We start from the raw sequence: 20567 nt of genomic DNA on the forward strand, positions 1-20567 counted from the left end.
CTATAAATGGTACCCTCACAACTCTAAGATTTGTTCAAGTCCTGCCTGAAATTCTCAATGTCCTCTCATTCTAAAGCCAGTGCAATTTCTCTAAGTACCTCACTGCATTTCATTTGAGTTCAAACAGGGTAAAGGACCTTATGTCAGATGGCTATCACTGATGAATATGTGTAAGCCAATCAATCAAAGTATTTTTACTTCCTACTTTTTATTCAAGTAAAAATAATCTTTTTACTGAATATTATTTAAAATATATTTAAATAAATATCTTTTAAAAAAATGTCTGTTCAAGGTAGTCATGCTGTGCAGATCTACCCATGGTGAAGTGCATCAGTGTTATTGTCTTTTGGACTTTTTAAAGATATACTTAGAAGTTGACAACTCTATTCAGCTTTTCTACTGACAAGTAGAACGATGTTATATTAAAACTGCTTTAAGGCAAGCAAAGACACGCAGGTGGCATAGTGACTACATGCCAACTGGGAGCTATCCCATCCTTCCTTTCTGTGAAGTACAGCTTATGGTTCTTAAGACTCCTGGGAATCTATGTTCAAAAGACCATGCATTCAAGCCAACTCGTTTGACATCAGGCGTTACTCACTGGAATGCACAGGGTGTAATTTCTGGATTGTTACAGAGGAAGTTTCACAAAGCACCTCAGGTGGAATTTCCATCTTCACTCAGCCAAACCAAATTTTGCAAATGTGAAACAACATGCAACTTTAACACACCTTTGTATTTCTTTCCATGTTGTCCTTTAAAATAGATTGTCACTCCTTTTAGCCTCTCACATAAAATTCTTCTGTTTCCTTATTATGTTATTAAACTACACAGTAAATGCTACTACTCTGCTCTGAAGGGAAGCCATTCATTGCTGAGGGCATTTTTAGCTCTCATTCATTGAAACTGTTGACAATTCTGAATTCAGGCTTAAGGACTGCATCCTTCACGTATCCAAGATCTGCCAAGAGCAGTGGGTGTTACCCACCATACCGAATACAGAGATATGCAGGAAGAGTCAGCACACCATTACTTCTACATAAGCATGGAATGAAAATAACAGATTTCCCAAAGTGTTCACACACCAAGGATCTTCTGGGCATCAAGCTGTTCAGAAACAGCCCCCACTTTACACCTATGTGCAAAATTGCTGAATTCCATTTTCTACAGAGTTAGAATTCGCAAAAAACAGATGTGAATTGCTTTACACAAAGAGTGTTTGTATACGTTCCAAAGCAGAGATGAACTTTCCTGGAGCTTTCCTACAGGAACCAGCTAGCTACACTATTAAAATGTAGCTAACTGCCATATAAAATTGGTAACTTCATTGGTAGCTACACTAAACCAGGTAACTAACCAGGTAACTAAATGGTAACTGCACTGAATCAGCTAATTACATTATTCAAAGCTTCACCAGAGCTGATCTTGCATTCTTTTCTGAGTAAAATGTTATGGTCTTTCAGATCGTCAGTGCTTCACTCATGAAATATAAATAAAAATCGTCTTCAAAGGAAGGACTGGGAGATATGTACCATAAGAGATTCAGCTATGTATTCCTTCTTTTACCCCACATGCTTCCAGTGCCACTGAGGCCAAATGAACTTATCTGAAGAGTTGAAATGCCTTCCACAATATTTCCAGAAATTTCATGTATAAATTATTTTCAAGTCAGGATCACAAGTCTGTGGATAGCCTCAGCCTATGAGAATATGTGACAGATTTCCAATTAGTGTCTTATTCTTGGCTATTGCCTTTTGGATTAATTATATCATAATCTAAGCAAAGTTTAACTTAATTAATGGTTGGAAGACAAGCAGTCAAAAAAATTGCAGGCTGTTATAAGAAGGTACTACTTCTGATTCATTAATAAGGTAGTGAATAGTTGATGGAGTAACTAATCCTGGAAACCATTTTCAAAAACATGGAAGACAGGAAGGTGAGTGGTAGTAGTCAGCGTGGATGGAAAATCATGCCGACCCAACACGATAGCCTTCTACAATGACATGATTAGCATGACGGAAGAGCACTGGATGTTGTTTACTTTGACTTTAGTAAAGCTTTTGACACTACCTCCTCTAACATCCGCATGACAAAGTAGGGGTTAGATAAGTGGAGAGTGAGGTAGACTGAAAACTGGCTGAATGACTGGGACTGGGGACTTGTGACCAGTAGTGCAAAGTCCAGTAGGAGGGCAAGCCACTACTAGTGTGCCTCGGAGGTCAATACCGGGACCAGTACTGTTTCACTGCACAGATGGTGCAGCAGAGTGTACCCTCAGCAAGTTCACAGAAGATACAAACTGAGTAGCTAATGCCTCAGATCGTGTTGCCATTCAGAAGGATGTGGCCAGGCTGGAGAAATGGTCTGATGGGAACCTCATGAAGTTCAATAAAGGGAAGTGTGGGGAGTTGGAACTAGATGATCTTAAAGGTCCTTTCCAACCCTAACTAATCTACGACTCTATGATTCTATGTCTTGTACCTGGGGAGGGACAACTCCAGGCACCGATATATGCTGGGGTACATGCAGCTGGAAAACAGCTTGGCAGAAAAAGATTTATGAGTCCTGGCAGACAAGCAGCTGATCATGCGCTACCAGTGCGACCTTGCAGTGAAGAAAGCTTGCAACCTCGTCAAAAATGAGCTAATTTGAGATCCTGTAATTACACCTTTATTTTGATAATCTCAAAACAATGTAATCCTCTTTGTCACTCTTATGAAACACCTGGTAGGCTAGGACCATAGAGACTGTAAAACATGCTACGTGGTCAGCTTCCTGGTTAAATATAAAACAAGAATACCTGGCTGCTTATGGAGAACAAACAAGATATTGAAGTACATGACCTTCAGACAGAGCATTCTCATGTAATATATACAAAACTGATTTCCATTTGATCCTGATTTAGTAAAACTGACATTGGTTTGACCCAGTTTGCTGGTCTATTTATGCAGTAGAAGAGATGTGACTCGGTACTTCATGCAGATGGAAGTCACCCACTGCTCTTTCTGGATCACGGACTACCAGATTGCTCCTTTGGGCTGCAGCTAGTACTTCCACAAGGAGTTATTCTGAATGGCTGGTTGCAGATCACAGTTCTCAAAGATCATCAAAGCAGCATGTGGAAAAGGATTCTGCAACCTGGGTAAGGGCAAGCTGAAGCTAGTATTTGAGTATGTGGATAAGGAGAAAAATTCTGGCCTTGCTAAAGCCAGTTAGTTTCCAACATTGTTTTTGCTAGGATGTAGTGCCTCTTCCCTCTTTTTGTGCAGCCCTCACCACACTCCAGCCTCTGCCCCCCAGGTCTGTAAATGTTTGTTGGTCCAGTTTCTGTCTTTGACTCAGACCATCATGTCCAGTCAATGACTGTTCAGATTCTGCTGCCACAAGGAATCTGAAGACACAAACATAAATAAAACAAAGACCCACATACTCTAATCTGCACTGGGACCTTCTCTTCTGACCAAAAAAAACCCTCTGTCTTACTGTCAATGGGCACGTCTTTTCTCTACCTACATAGTAGCAGGTACAATCTTAGATACCTTCTGCTGTTTACTAGATCAAGTAAAGCCCTCATCTGTTGTAAAATCAGCATCTTCCCCCTATTCCCTAATAAATATCTTGTATACTCATTTCTTATTAGAACAGGTCACCCAGAGAGGCTGTTGAGTCTCCAGGGCTGGAGACAGTCAAAACTTGTCTGGACATGGCCCTGAAAACCTTCTGTAGTTGATCCCTCTTTGAAAAAACAGGAGGGTTGGACTAGATGATCTCTAGAGATGAATTCCAACATAAATGATCCTGTGATTATACTGGTTATGTCTATGCCTACCACCCTTCCTTTGATTATCTCACCATGATTATGGTCCCAGGCATGAAACATTAACTATACAATTCAGAATCTACTTTCAGTGCTGGACATCACAGGACATCACAATGCTGGACTCACAGGCCCAGACGGAAAAGAGGATTTTTGTCTAGTCATTTTGCAAGGCTTTTACTGGCTCTCAGCAAATACCTTAATCCAGGAAATGATCATTATACACTGTCTGTAGTGAGCTGAAACACAAACCAGCCAATAGTTCAGAAGAAAATACACAATTGCTTCCTATAAAAGCATTTTATTTACTTATCTGTTTACATGCTGTTTACAAACCTGTGAGTTTCATTATAAGATGAATCATGTCAGTGTGCTTTGCATTAAGACCTTGTTTCCAAAAGAAGCAGATGGCACAGACTGACAAGAGCTTCTAAAGACATTCATCTCCTTATGCATGTACAGTGATGAGGCCTTCCAAAATCTCAGAAAAAAAGGGGTAAGACTCTTCCTCACTGAGAGGTTATAATGGCTATTTTCATCAAGTATCATCTGTTTTCTGCCTTGGTGAAACAGAAAACAAGAGAAGGAAAACGAACATCATAATGAAGGGACTCCAGAGAACGTTAGAAGCATTGGGAACTTGTCAACATAAGTGTTCCCCATATTAGATGTTCCCATATACTGTGTTTACTGCAGTGCATCAGATCCAGTTTTATAGAACTCCAAGACTGTCTTAGGATCTCCTGCTATATTTCAGAATCGAGCACAGGAGCCCCTAAGTGTACATAGCAGCAATAAAGGGCTTAGATTTTATTTGGTTTTGCATCTGTAACTAGTTTGCGTTTACATGCTTTACATGTACTTGTTTCTGGTTGTGTAGCTGTCACATGCTGCGTCCTTCATCGGGAGCCCCACAGAGCAGTTGAGTAAATCGCTGTGGAAATTATGACCTATGTGTCTGCATTTCCATAAGAGGAGATCTCAACATTTGTACTGCTCAAAATGTTCTGCTCTGTTTAAATGCCTTATTCTGTACAGGGCAAAGCTACAAGATGCATCTTGTCGTAGCTAATCAGATCTCCTGGCTAACTGGCATTGAGTATGTCCCATAGTCTGCAACAGTCCCAGTTTTATTCACTTGGTATATCTGCTGGATATTTTTAGTATCTTCTGTAATATCTTGAGCCTTACATTTCAAAATAGAGCTTTTTTCTGTTCTGTGCCTTGTTGTTTGCTCTTGGGTATTTTGGTTGGGTTGGTTTTTTTTCAGTTCATTTCTTTGTGTTTTAGGGGGTTTTATTAGTTTTAATTCAACTGATCTCCTGGTGAATATGAAACAAAACCAAAACAAACAAAAAAGCTTAACAAAACAAAACATGTTTCTTTGTTTGCATTAATTTATTTTCATTCTTCAATTTCCTGTCTTGCTTTCTCAAAGAAGGCAGAAGATCAGTTATTCTAAGGACCCAAATGTTGTTTTGTTGCTCTAAAAGAGAAAAAAACCAACATAATTTCCTTTGAAACAAATTCAGGCTAAAGAGAGTAGTAAAGATGAAGGTAATAGAAAGTAATAGTGATGGTAATAGAAGATGAGCTAGCTTTGCACACAACAGAAGTTAATATCTGTCAGGACACAATAAAGTTTTGTCCAGCGATTTTAACTTACTTTGTTTCTTTCCACACTCCGGTCTTTTATAGTCGCTCTGAACCAAGTTTTATGTTGTTGGGTGTTTTTGTTGCTGTTGTTGTTGGGGGTTTGTTGTTTTTTTTAACAAAATAACATCCTACAAAATGCCACATATTTTACTCTTTTTTTTCTATGAAATGTAATATACTGTTGGCAGATTGAAAAAGAAATATGTTATTGGCAATAATAGGTTGCCTAGCTATTTATAAGATCTGACTAGATTGAGCCTGTTCTGTTTTGCAGCTTTTCATATTAGCCCCTTTATCTGAAGTAAATGAGTTTTCACAGTTGCAGTTGTTCATGTAGGTTTCCTTTTCTTTCTTGGTTGAAGCAATCGACAGCTGTGATTACTTCAAGTGAAGAAAATTAAGCTGATATATACTGACAGATACAGGAAATACAACTTCTTTCTTGAATTAGTGAAAAAAAGGAGTCTTTTTTTTGTTATTTAGTGATAGTGCTCAGCAACTGGAGGTTTGTAGCTGGGCCATCACTAATGCCCAGAGTGGTAGGAGCTCAGAGTATATGTCTTGGCTTCATTCCGTACACAAAAAGCAATAGCAGTCTTAGTAGAGACATTCTCTCATCATGAGGGGCTTTTTGCCATCCTAGGCTACCCTGATTTCAGTGTGAAGACACTGGCATAATGGAACTTCACCCGCGTGCCTGCTGCAAAACGCAGCTCAGCTGGACATACGGAACAAGGTTATTGTCCACTCGAACATTTTATCAGCAAAATTGGGCTGGCTGTGTAGAGGAGGTGTTGGCAAGGAGAATGTCACATCGTTCCACTCAGATTACCACAACGGCGGAGCCCAGGAAGGAGCTGTGCTTCTGAATGGTGTCACTGAAGCCAACTGTCCTCATCACAAAAGCAGTCATATTGGTAGGGACCAAGGACTTAGATAGCCTCATACTCTGTCTTTAACTGTAGTTGTAAGCAGGCACTCAGGGAAAAAAAGAGAACAGAGCAACCCTGTATGACATTTCTACATCCTCTCAATTTGTGATTCCTTCCAGCTCAGATTATTCCCTAAAATTAGTATGTCTCTCTGGTAACCTTCAACTGATGTCTCTTTCAAGTACTTTTCCAGCCTTCCCTTGAATTACAGGTAAAATTTCTTGTACCTGTAAGATCTGTTTACTACCTATTGCAGCAACTACCCCCTTTTGTTTGCTTTGAATTTGACTGGCTTCACTTAATAGCTCTATCTCTTTTATTGGCTCCATCCCTCACTACTAGAATGACACTATGGTGTCATTTTGGAGCAGTGAGCTGGACAGGCATTATCATTTTCTCCAGTGTGCCTAACAGAGGTTGTATTATCTAATAGAGAAGAGAAAGATTCATGAACCTGGAGTGTTCTTCCTACTCTGTGTCTTGGGTGAGTCCCTGCACCCATCTATCTCAGTTTCCCACCTATTAAATCATGAGAAGGATTTTTTTGTTTGTTTGTTTTTATTTTGAAACAAACTGATGAAGAACACTCCACAATAGAAGTGATAACCTGTGTGGTCTGGTTCTAGGGTGAAATGCTTGAACATAACCTAGAAAGACACAAGCATGCTAGCCCCAGAAGAGCAGCAGGGCTGGTGAGTAGGGCATTCTCTTGGGACCATGGGAGACAGAAGATCAAGTCCTTTACCCAGGAAAGGCTCTTCTATCCTGGAAGTGTTCAAATCACTAGGTGGTGGTGAATCCTCCAGAAGAGCCTGTCTCGTCTCTTCTACTTCCCTTTTTCTCTGAAAACAGCCAGTACCAGGAATGTTCCTTTAATCTCAGAAAGTATTAGAAGTTTAGAAAAGTATTAAGAACACCACAAACGTACTATCCGATTAGTGATCAGGCTTTTGCTCGGGAAGAACCAACCCCTTGCTTTCTGCCTCCTGCCCTGCGAGTCGGTGTGGTGTATTGTCTCAGTTGTGGCTGGAGCACTAGGTGGCAATAGAGAGTCACCACTGTCCGTACTCGCGCCAGAAGTAGCCACAGGAGAGCAGTCATAGACCAAGGGGTTACAAACCTCAAGCCTTTACCAAGTTTTTAACAGTACAGCACTAAAACTACTTTTTTGCTCCTCCAGTCTAGCATAAAACTCACGGCAGCAAACTCACAGCAAGCACCAAAGATCCCACATTTAACCAGAGATGCCTGAGCATATACTAAACCCGGAGGCTTTGTTTACTGGGTTATATTCATACCTAGCTGCCAAGCATGATCTCAAAAACATAATAATAGTAATAAGTGCATCCTAGGCACCTCTTTTCAGCAAGACTATATTGACATCTGTGAGCTACGCAGCTCCTGCAACCAATTCAGCAGCAACTCAGTCCCAGTCTTAGCAGTCTGCAAGTCACTAAGCCACAAACTCAAGCTACTTTTTGCATGTTGAGTTCTATTCCTGTGAGCCCTGCATTCTTTGCTTTGTAGCACATCTTGAAAAAAGGGTGTACACAGCATCTTCCAATAAGCTACCCCATAGTGGGGTGTTCGCTTTGTTTTGTCTTAAAGTGAAAAGTTCCTCTTCCCATTGTCATCTTCTACATAAAAGCATAATGCTTTCATCCAGAAGGTGGATGACTAAGGTTTAACCCGTATTTAGTCTGGGTTCCAGACTATTCTGTGAAAACACTGGAATCTAACTTTCACGGTACCTAGGCCTGGATTATTTCTCAACAGAAAGCTCTCCCAAAGCTGCACAATACAAGAATAACTGCAACAGTAGATACTGCCCTTCTGCTCTGCATATAGAACAGTCCTGATAGGCAAATGATTCCAGGAAGGCTGGACTTACTTCAAGAAGGAACTCTTGAAGGTGCAGGAGCAGGCTGTCCCCATGAGCCAAAAAAAGCCAGTGGGGAAGAAGACAGGCCTGGCTGAACAGAGAAATTTGGCTGGAACACAGGAAAGAAAAAGGCCCTTTGGAAGAAGGGGCAGGCCACGCAGGACTACAAGGATGTCTTTAGGATATGCAGGGAGAAAAGTACAAGGGCCGAGGACCAACTAGAAATTAATCTGGCTACTGCTGTAAAAGACAATAAAAAAGGTTTCTATAAATACATTACAACAAAAGGAGGGTTAAGGAGAATCTCCATCCTTTACTGGATGCAGGGAAAACATAGTAATAAAGGATAAGGAAAAGGCTGAGGTACTTAATGCCTTCTTTGCCTCAGTCCTTAATAGTAAGACCAGTTGTTCTCCAAGTACCCAGTCCCTGAGCTGGAAGGTAGAATCCAAGGATTCTGGGAGTGGAATGAGACTCTCATAGTCCAAAGGGAAATGGTCAGTGACTTCCTACATAACTTAAACTCAGATAAAACGATGGGACCAGATGGGATCCATGCAAGGGTGCTGAGGGAGCTGGCAGAAGTGCTCACCAAGCCACTTTCCATTATTGATCATCAGTCCTGGCTAGCCAGGGAGGTCCCACTTGACTGGAGGTTGGCAAATGTGATGCCCACCTACAGAAAGAGCTGGAAGGAGGATCTGGGGAGCTACAGACATGTCGTTCTGACCTCAGAGCTGGGGAACACTATGGAGCAGATCATCTTGAGTGCCATTACCTGGCCCGTACAGGACAACCAGGTGATCAAGTCTAGTCAACATGGGTTTATGAAAGGCAGGTGCTGCTTGACTAATACATCTCCTTATATGACAAGGTGACCCACTTAGTGGATGAGGAAAAGGCTGCGGATACTGTTTACCCAGACTTTAGTAAGGCCTTTGACACCGTTTCTGACAGCATTCTCCAGGAGAAACTGGCTGCTGGTGGCTTAGATGGGTGCACTCTTCACTGGGTAAAAAACTGGCTGGATGGCTGCGCCCAAAGTGTGGTGGTGAATGGAGTTAAATCCAGCTGGTGGTCGGTCACAAGTGGTGTTCCCAAACGCTCAGTACTGGGGCCATTTTCATTTAATATCTTTATCAATGATCTGAATGAGGTGATCGAGTGCACTCTCACTCAGTAAGTTTGCAGATGACACCAAGTTGGGTGGGAGGGTAGGAAGGCTCTGCAGAGGGATCTGGAGACAGAGGAAACCAGATCTGTTTGAGGGAACTGCGGTTGTTTAGGCTGGAGAAAAAGAGGCTCAGGGGAGACCCTATCACTCTGTACTGCTGCCTGAAAGGACGTTGTAGTGAGGTAAGTGCTGGTGTATTCTCCCACTTACCAAGTGAAAGGACAAGAGAAAATGCACCAGGGGAAGTTTAGATTGGAGGTTAGGAAAAATTCCTCCCCTGAAAGGGTGGTCAGGCACTGGAACAGGCTGCCCAGGGAAGTGGTGAAATCACTGTTCCTGGAGGTATTTAAAAGATGTGTAGGTGTAGTGCTTAGGGACATGGTTTAGGGGTGGGCTTGGCAGTGTTAAGTTAATGGTTGTACTCAATCTTGAAGGCCCTTTCTAGCATAAATGATTCTATGATTCTATTCTCAGTGATGATAGAGAATTTTCCTTATACATACCATAGGATAATTACACTCACTAATATTTAAAGAGTTTCACAGAACATGCATTTCCTAAAAAGAAATAACCTAAACATTCTATAGATTGAAGCCTGGCTCATTGTCTGTTTTATTTTTACTAGAGTACCTAAAATACTGCAGTTGTAATGAAAACATATTGCCTGTCTCTTTCCATTACATCAGCATCTGCAGTATATCCTACTAATATCTGAAATCATGAAACATAACTACAAAAGAGCATATCACCACTTTCAAATTGTCATATTCAAAGAAAACACAAACCCATCTGGCACTTGTTTGAGGCGTTATGTTAAACCTTCTGTTAGTAACACATTGTTGAACATTATAGTAGATTATCGTGTCTCGGTAAACCAGATTACCCTAGGTCTTGGCTTGTATCACAGGGAATTCAAATGTCAGTGTGTGAAAGACTCAATTCTCTGCTCCACCTGCTACTGGTGTCTATTTCTGATGGTTTCATTCCTGCTGAAATGAATGGAGTTTCATCTGAGTTGAGCTAGCAGGTTTTAGTTTTTCTGATGGATTGTGAGGGGAAAGAGTTGATATAGGTGATTTCAAACTGTTTTTAAAGTTACCTGTTACAGCAAAAAATCAAGAAGCACAAGAGCTTAAATGCCATAAAAAAATACTTACCAAAGAAGTCAAAACTGAGATGAAAATTAGTATTGAGGAAATAGGAAGCATCAGCCTTTCTCCAGGAGCAGCTAACATCTTCCTGCGTGCCATTTGAGCCATATTCACTGACCTACTCTAGAAAGAGAAACAAAAACCTGACCAGTCTTTAGTTCTCCCTGCCTGCCTGGTTCCAGCAACTTCCATACCAAGCCTAGTGTCAGGATCAAGATTATCTTTATTACAGAGAAGTGATGTCATACCTGAGGGAGCATTTTGGACGCAAGCTGCATATCACTTACAGAAATCTGGAATTATGATTGAGGCTGTAAACCTCTTTCTTTTCCTTTATGATTGAGGCTGTAAACCTTTTTTTTCCTTCCTTTAATGATTTGCAGGAAAGAGCTAAAAGATTAGACCCTCCTTGTGTATTTTGTGAACATTTGAAAAACTAGAGAAAAAAAAGTATTTTGTATGTTTAGTATTTACCTAAAAGTACCTTACAGAATGGGTGATACCATGCATCCCTGAAGAGATATCTTGTGTCTTTGACTATAAGGCTGTTTAAAGCTAAGCCCAGATTTTGTCTTTGTACATCAAACACAATAAGAAAGCTATCAGAAGCCTTCTAGAACTCTCTTTTTTAAATTCCTTTTGAATACAGGGTCTACAGGAGTCTGGCAGAGGACTGAAGTGTGAGTTAGCACTAGAGAAACGCCTAGTGCGTACGGGCAGTCTGTCAGTCTCACATCTTGAGGATGTCTGTTACTGTGAACTGTGCTGAGGAATTATTGTCTTCATTTTACAGACTCTCAGGGCACTTACTTCATTAAAGTCAAGATCTTGCTCCTCTTCCTTTCATACAGATATCTACAGGTAGTTGTCATAATGGTACCATAGAAAACTCTAGTTCTTATAATTCTGAGTCAGTATAAAAGGGTATTTAATCATAAACAGTACTGATTTTTAGAGGAGTTTTAATCCTTAAGCCTAAAGAAAAATCTTTACCATTTATATTCCAACTGAAGACATAAAGAACTAAGAAATCTGCAAGCGTAACTCCTTATGGTTTCCTTTAAGGTTAGGATATGGAAATGGAAGAATAAAATAACTATTCTGAGTCATCAGGCCTTGCTATTTAGAAATATCTACCAACACATTATAGTAGAAGAGGGGGCAGATAAAAATGCAACAGTCTGCAAAATAGGCTGAGTAGAAATAATTTTCCTGTCGTGAAGCTAGGCCTTTGTATACTAAAGAAAGCAAGAGTAATGTATGCAGAAGAGTACACAAGGATAAACATGACTTTAGCCAGGAGGAAATAGAGCTAAGAGAGTGGTGCCTATATTCAATGTATAATAACTTGTTAAACTAATGTGTACTAACCAAAACACTACCTAATAACAAATAAAACACCATTATATATAATGAATCATTTTAGCAAACCAAAGAAAGAAGCAAAACCTTTGAAAAATGGTTGGTGATTGCAATTCTGGGTTTGGTAGAGATACTAGAAGTCAATTGTCTTTTCAGAAGGCAGACGCTTAGCCCTTAAAAGTCCTGAACTTACCAAAAAGATTGTTCTGTGATTAAAATTGTACAATATTAAGTCATATCAAAATTACATGACACGTAAAATGTGTGAAAGTTCCCTTTTTTCTATTAACTGGGGTAACCAAACCAATGTGCAAGAATGCTTCGTGAAATAATGATCTAGTTCTGTTGCATCCAAAGTCAATATCATGACTTTCAAGCATCCAACTATCAATGTTTAAAACAGAGTAGTTGTGCATCCTTTTGAGTTCCTGGCTAGATGTCTTGCTTTTAGTAGCTACTACTTGTAATTAAGGGGTCTTTTCATTCCAATTGGAAAATTTGTTTCCTATAAATGAATATAATCTTGGTCTGATGAAACCAAAATCAAGGAACAAATACCATCAGGTAAATTATGGAAATAATGATGATAATTCCAACTAGATGAGTGTTCTGTAGTTTCTATTTTGTCACAGACAACAAAAAATTACCTCTTTGGTTATCTTATGGATGTAATTATAACCACTCCAAATGCCATGTCTCAGGTGTATCTAGGAACACTCCCTTTCTCCAAGCACTTGACATCAAAGACCTTTTATTTCTTCAAATGGTATTTATGTATTTTATATGAATTAGAAAAGTTTCTCTCTACTTTTGTACATTATTCATTGCATTAATATAATATTAAACTTCATTTTGCAGTCAGCCACGTAGAAAGGAGAAAACATTTGACCTTACTTTGCAGTGCACAATATGAACATGCAACTCTGGAAAAAGCCATAAAAGTTACAAATCGCTTGAGGCTTTTATAGATATTGCACCATTCTTCTTCTGTTGCAAAATGGTATTTTATGGTTTTGACAAGTTCATTGCTAACTGTCTTTATTCACTGCAGCTGGAATTTTCAAGAAGTACTAAATTACACTCAAAATTTTGGAATCCTTTTGCCAAATGCATTTACAGTAAATTTTCAAATATGATTGAAAAAGCTGAATGTTCCTCTCAATTGTCTTCCTAATTTGTTCAATCTTTCCTCACAGAACGTGAAACTGGTAGATATTTGCTTTGCTCTAGATTACGTTTAACCAAAGTTCACTGCTGTCTTTAAGTGCAAAGCCCCAAACTGGAGACACTTTTCTAATGCCTTAGAAATCCTGAGTAGAAAATACGCGGTTTTGCAACTGGAAATTACGTTTACTTTTTTCACAACATCATGGCATTCCTGAACTGTATTCAGTACAGGGCATATAAGGCCAGAAGGAAATATCTCTTTGTGTAGCTCTAACAACATACTCAAATAGACCCCTTCAACCCTAAAACAGGGAGTGACTGTGGCCTGCGAGGGCACAAAACCCAGCATAGTACTATTGGCTTACATCCTGCTTCTAAGACAAATAACATGGAATTGACTTACATTCAGTACCATGTCAGTAAACTGTAGCTATGAAAATACTTGTATGACCTTTAAAGTAGCACAAAAGTGAAACAGGCTGACAAGTATATTACAAGGAACTGTCTAAAATAAGTTGTACACAGCTCTTGAGATAAGCCACGTTTCTGTACCTACAGATGGACAATCACACTTCCTGGTGAGGTTCCTGAGGTTCACTAGCTGCTGTGCAAACACTTAGGTCTTCCCCTAAAGTGAATGGGAGATGATGAGCTCCCCATTCCTTAATTCAGGTTAACCAAGTTACAGGTGCAGAGCAGAAGGGGCCATCAGTACACTGGTGAACTTAGGTCATTTTTTTGAGGAGTTAAATCATACATGGTCGTTTGTTTTATGGCTCCCAGCTAATGATGTCTTTATCCACAGCACTATATCTGTACTTAAATGGGAACTGCTTTCCTAGATGAGGACTGTGGCCAAGAAGGCCAATGGCATCCTGGGGCGTATTAGAAGGGGGGTGGTTAGTAGGTCGAGAGAGGTCCTCCTTCCCCTCTACTCTGCCCTGGTGAGACCCCATCTGGAATATTGTGTCCAGTTCTGGGCCCCTCAGTTCAAGAAGGACAGGGACCTGATGGAGAGAGTCCAGCGCAGGGCATGAGCTAAGATGATTAAGGGAGTGGAGCATCTCCCTTATGAGGAAAGACTGAGGGAGCTGGGTCTCTATAGTTTGGAGAAGAGAAGACTGAGGGGTGACCTTATTAGTGTATATAAATATATAAAGGGGGAGTGTCACGAGTATGGAGCCAGGCTCTACTCAGTGGCAAACAATGATAGGACAAGGGGTAATGGGTACAAACTGGAACACAAGAGGTTCCACTTAAACTTGAGAAGAAACTTCTTCTCAGTGAGGGTGACGGAACACTGGAACAGGCTGCCCAGGAGTCTCCTTCCCTGGAGACATTCAAAACCTGCCTGGACACATTCCTGTGTAACATTATCTAGGTGTTCCTGCTCCGGCAGGGGGATTGGACTAGATGATCTTTCGAGGTCCCTTCCAATCTCTAGCATACTGTGATACTATGTGAAAGCTCAAAATTTGTAGAATTGAGGTTCTAACTGCTCTTTTAAGAAAATAACAATGTTCCACACATGATTTTAAATGCTACTTGGGTATTTTGCACATCTATTGATGCTGTGAAGGATTTCAAGCAAAAAAAAAATTAATAAGCAAACCAGAAGTGTGTTTTACGCTAACTAAATTCTAAGAATCTAGAGTTTGTACCTCTATTTTCTGTCTCTTGGGAAGTTCCTAAAGCGTGATTTCACATTTAATGTTTCAGGAATATAGTTGACAATCCTACTATTTTAGTAAATTATCCATAGGTACAATACCCAGAAATTGCAGACTGATGAAAAGGATGCTGTTTAAAGAGAGACAATAAGTCTCCACCATACCACTAAAGTTTCTTTAAATGTCGTCAACTGCAAAGGATCTAAAGGCTCCTTCCATGAATTCAAATACTTCTTCTTGCATGAATGCATTTTTCCTTTGTATAATTAAATATGCCTTTCTACAGAGGGTGGTGAAGACAATTCACCCTTCTTTAGTCAATCCAGTGGGAAAATAACTGCAATATGGGTAGGCCATTCACCCAGAAAATATCTGTAATATAGACTATTGTGTAGCAATTTGGAACATACATGAAACAACACATCCTTGCAATCCCTATAGACCTAATCTTTGTATAGCCTTCCCGTGTCAAGCCTGATAGCATTACAGGTTATAAAGGCATAATGGCTTGCCTACCTGGTACAATTTAGACTTGTTTTCTTTTCCCCCTTATTCAATCCAGCTGTGGAGTTAGCTACACTGAAGCATATCAACACGTGCCTATACAATGGCTTGCTGATGGTTATGTTTATTAAAGATTAAAATAGGAAGGAAGGCTGTAATTAGGTCACCAACAGATTTGAAACATCATGTTGCTGCAGACATCTGAGGGGTGTTCTAAGCTGAACTGTAAAATTACTTTCCATAGAGACCTATTAGTTCTATATACCTGTTGCTTGCCGACATTATCAATAATTTAGCATTACAGCTACCTGAAATAAAATATCACATTTTCTTCTCATTCAAAGCTATGCTTGCTTTCAGACTTACATCTCTGCATTTTTCTCTCCCCCAGGTAATGCATTTGTGGTGAGCCTAGCTCTGGCTGATCTGGTGGTGGCCTTGTATCCATACCCCCTGGTGCTCTTTGCTATTTTCCACAATGGATGGACATTGGGTGAAATTCACTGTAAAGTGAGTGGCTTTGTGATGGGACTGAGTGTAATAGGCTCTATTTTCAACATCACTGCAATTGCAATAAACAGATATTGCTATATATGTCATAGTTTTGCCTATGACAAAGTGTACAGCTGTTGGAACACGATGCTGTACGTCTCCTTAATCTGGGTATTAACAGTAATTGCAACTGTGCCAAATTTTTTTCTTGGCTCTTTAAAGTATGACCCACGCATCTATTCATGCACATTTGTTCAGACTGCAAGCTCCTACTACACCATAGCTGTTGTGGTAATACACTTCATCGTCCCTATCACCATTGTGAGCTTCTGCTACCTTCGAATCTGGGTTTTAGTGCTTCAAGTTAGAAGACGAGTCAAGTCAGAAACAAAGCCAGGACTGAAGCCAAGTGACTTCAGAAACTTTCTTACCATGTTTGTGGTTTTTGTGATTTTTGCCTTTTGCTGGGCACCTCTAAACTTCATTGGACTGGCTGTAGCCATTGACCCTATGAAAATGGCACCAAAAGTTCCCGAATGGTTATTCATTATAAGCTACTTCATGGCCTATTTTAACAGTTGCCTTAATGCAATAATATACGGACTTCTTAACCAGAATTTTCGGAATGAATACAAAAGAATTTTAATGTCACTGTGGATGCCAAGGCTTTTCTTCCAGGACACGTCCAAAGGAGGAACTGATGGTCAGAAGAGCAAACCTTCTCCTGCTTTAAACAACAATGACCATGTGAAAACTGAAACCTTGTAAACGTGTAATAGTCAATGCAAGAGTTGATTATGGAGAAACCCAAGAATATAGTTGTTATGTTCTGTTCATTCTTGGTAACTTTTGGGGGCTTTCCATTTGGATGGCATTTTGTGGCTGGAATACTGCCTTCTTGATAAAGCACATTGCTCTGAACTCATGATTTATATAAGATATCAACTTAAAATGCACTTCAGAATTAAAGGAGCAGGTGAACACAAGCTGTTTGACTTCTGGGAGCTGTATCCTACTCCCAGACATATGAATGAGTCATTTTTTTACTTCAGTGGGACTTTTACATTCTTTATACAACATCAGATACTTGTCTATGGCACAGCAGCTCATCAAGGCTGTGGAGTGATATTTTCCACCCTCCTGTATTTGAACAAAGAGGATGAAGCAGATAAATACAGTCTGTTCTCCACACATAAACCAAACATCACATTTCTGTGCATGTACTGGTGGCAGTAGCAGTATCTCTGAATCAAACTTGTAAATTGGAGAGAATATTTGTGTAAAAGCAATTAGCATTAGATCCTTTTCTCACAGATTTTTCATATTTGCATACCCTGAGATTGGGAATACAGTGTATTTACATTGTTCACCTTTTGTGGTCAATTTTATGGTAGATAATATAGTACAAATGGTTGATTTCTTACATATTTACTTTACACAGTGTTCTTCCTTTAGAGAGGATTGAATTTTCATTGTGCTCCGTTTATTTACCTTAATGTATACATCCAATGTCATCTGATGCACACTTTACACATTTGCAACTGGCTAGAAATTATGGCACGACCTGTAATTATCTGGAGTAGCGACTAGTCACCAGGCAGGATATCCTAGATCATCTGACATTATGCTAAACCAAAAAAAGAAGGCCTTTTGACTATAATGGTAGATGAGATACTCACTTTACATGTCTACATCTAATCTTGAATAAAATCCACAGTTGGTGTCTAATCTAAGATAACCTTCAAGGTTCCTTAGAATGGACATATGTTTCCTTCCATCTGTGATGATAAACACACATCCAGGGATTAAATGAATTGCTTTGTGGAGGTGCTGGTCTCCTTTCATTGGCTTTAGAAGGAGCTTTGATTTCGAGTTTAAATATCTCACTTTGGGTAGCTGGACAGGGATTTACCTTGCCTGATTAGGAATGTCTGCAGCGTAGGTGTTTGCACACAAAGTATTTTCTAAATTCCCACTCTAATCCATGGCGTTCTAGGAAATGGTTAATTTGAATCTGACACAGGCAAATTCTCCTTCCCGTCCCAATGGGGCAGGGTTGAGGGGAAGTCAGCACTTGGTTGCTGGATGGGCTTAAACCACAGCAATGACTTCCCATTTTCTTTTCAAACTCAGTTCAAATTCAAAGCAAATTTCTTCTTTTTCTGGTAACACATTGTAATAGTAAGCATATAGAGCAGATTCCAATCTGGGCTATACTCCACAGCATCATAGTAGTCTACACAGTGTAGTTTGTGTTATCTCTAAATCAGATTAGGGATCTGTGTGTAAACACACAGTCAGTGAAGTTATTTTAGAATTATACCTGAAATGCACATTATTCCTACTAGTGCTGTTCATGGGAAAGGAGATGGGCTTCTGGTAAATCCATGTCAGGTACTAAAATAGGAAATGGAGAAATTCAGGTCGATATTACATTCCAGTTTAGGTTTCCTGACCTGGTTATTGTGGAAAGTATTTCTGTAGTAGTGTTTATTTGTTAGCCAATATACTGCTCCTGAAGTCATAAAGATGCATGAAACATCACCCTTATGTTGCTACACGTACAGAAAAATGAAGAACCGCAGTATTTTTAATGCTTTATTTGCTTGACAAAAGTCTGTGTAAAGCACAGCAAAGTAACAAACGTGATAATTCTTCTAAGCTTCTTTCTTGCTCTTCAGATAATTTCTGATAAACTCTGAAGTTCAGTACCCTAGGACTTATAGAGTATTAGCCTGAGGAAAACTGAAAACTTTGTGAATGGGGATAAGAAAGACATGAGACAAATTTAAGCTCATGGTAGGTAGTAAAAGCATTGTAGCTAAAAGTAGCAACATTAATATGTAACCTACATATTAATAGGTAATATGGTTATAACATGAGTTTAAAGTATATTCAGGAACAACATATCAGCTCTGTGTAGATTTATGCATCTTTGAGGAGATAACTATTATTTCTATTATAGAAAAGTAATTATACCAGCATATCAAATACAGACACTTTAAGAATATGAGGAAGAAAGAAAAATCTAGGGCCTTGGGACAAAATCTGTTTCCAGAAAATATGGAGCATTTTCAAGCATGTAAAGTTATCTTGATTAAAAAGTGTTGTATTTTGTGTTTATTATAAGAAATAAATCTATTCTAGAATTGTTCTTACAGTAGAGCCCTGATTGAAAAAAACCCAAAACTTAAGAACACATTTAGATAAAAATTATTACTATTATTTCCCAATTGTATTTTTAAAGAACCTCACAAGCCTGGGAATTTTCCAATGAATAAACAGCTGCGGAAAATTGTATATAATTCTTAATGCATATGTAAAAAGATTTTGGTTATCTGAAGAATTTCTTGCATTTAAAGGTATTTGCAAATTTTAATGGAAAATGTGGACGACTACTTTCAGTCATCTATTGATACGCTGCTATTTTAACTGATGTATAATGATAATAATCAATATTTTGACTCAAGATATAATAAGCATACAATGAGACTGCTGTGGATGTCGGTTGCAGAACACTTAACTGATTCCTGTTCATCATCTTGTTAGTAACACCTCCAGCTGTAGTGAGAAACAAAATGACTAAAAGCACTTTTTAAAACTCTGTTTTTATAAATATTTTTGTGGCATAATTTTACTCTGGGGTAAGAACTGCACTAAATGCATTGTCAACAAGTGTCTACTCTGAATTTAACATCTGGAGTTAGAGGTGGAAACCACAAGGAATATGACCTGCTGTGTGGTCCACCAGACCCGGTCACAGAGGTAGAATTGTCACATTCATTAGCTGTAGAGATTTCTGTGCTCACCCTGACTGCTTTAGTCCTTGAGGATAGTTGGGAACAACCTATGGAATACTGTTGGTGTCTTCTCACAGAACAAGTTAATCTCATGTCATTAAGCAGGCAAAACTCCAAATAGTTCAATGGCTTCAGAATAAAGCCTTGAAAGTGCTATATAAAGAATCATTCTTTAGGAGAACAAAGAAGAGTTGTTGACAGTAATAGCATTTTTTAAAATCATATTTCATGTCTGAAATACAAGCCAAATAATTTTACTCATCTGTCAGTTTACTGAGGTTTCCTTTTACCTACAGTCATGCATTAAAACCAGCTAAATCATAACAACTGATATTATAAGCAGTGATAAGTGAGGTCTGTTGATGCCAGCTGTGTTTTTTAATTGCAAACAGTGAGGTTTTGTCCTTAGGAGAAAAACCTCATGGCAAACCACTTGTTTGCATGTATTTATTGTAAATATAACAGTTTAAGAGTGTAAGCACTGGTTTTCCCAATGCTTTTCAAATAGCAAACCCTAATTCAGGCTTTAACAAACTGCAGCCTTTTTGTCATGCTTTAATTGCTGTCATTGGAATCAATGCAAATACAGTGGTTTTGCGCTAGATTCTTGCAAGGGTTAATTAGTCTTAGTCTAGTGTTTTAGCCAATAGCACAGCAGGAAATAGGAATATCAAGCAACATTACATCATTAAACATAGTGCATCAAAAGATTTTATGGGCTTTATTTCCCTTTGCCTTGAAGTGGCACTAGTCTTAAATTGGGTGTCATTGCAACACCACAAAAGCCTGTTCTGCTGCTAAATTTCAAGCAGATATTTAGTATTTAAGTGTATATTTTATAATTGGCATACATGAGCTATAAGAAAGTTACTGCGGTAATTGTTCTGGATACACTTGGGCCACTGGTTACAATGCTCAGTTTTCAGCCGGAAATGTAAAAAGTGAATGCAATGGCTCTAA

General features: G+C 39.1%; 1 protein-coding gene across 1 annotated transcript in view; it reads left to right on the forward strand.

Moving 5' to 3' along the window:
• The window catches only part of LOC130606340 (melatonin receptor type 1B), a 29123-nt gene extending 11267 nt beyond the window's left edge, over positions 1 to 17856 (forward strand). The window contains exon 2 of the mRNA XM_057422595.1: positions 15707 to 17856. Within this exon, the coding sequence (XP_057278578.1) occupies positions 15707 to 16575 (869 nt within the window). The 3' untranslated portion in view covers positions 16576 to 17856. The remainder of the gene's footprint in view (positions 1 to 15706) is intronic.
• Positions 17857 to 20567: the final 2711 nt, after the last annotated feature.

The sequence above is a fragment of the Pezoporus wallicus genome, unplaced genomic scaffold (genome assembly GCF_028554395.1).
Source record: "Pezoporus wallicus isolate ANWC-B61680 ecotype Strahan unplaced genomic scaffold, APGP_CSIRO_Pwel_v1 contig_8388, whole genome shotgun sequence".
In the NCBI taxonomy this organism is placed as follows: domain Eukaryota; kingdom Metazoa; phylum Chordata; class Aves; order Psittaciformes; family Psittacidae; genus Pezoporus; species Pezoporus wallicus.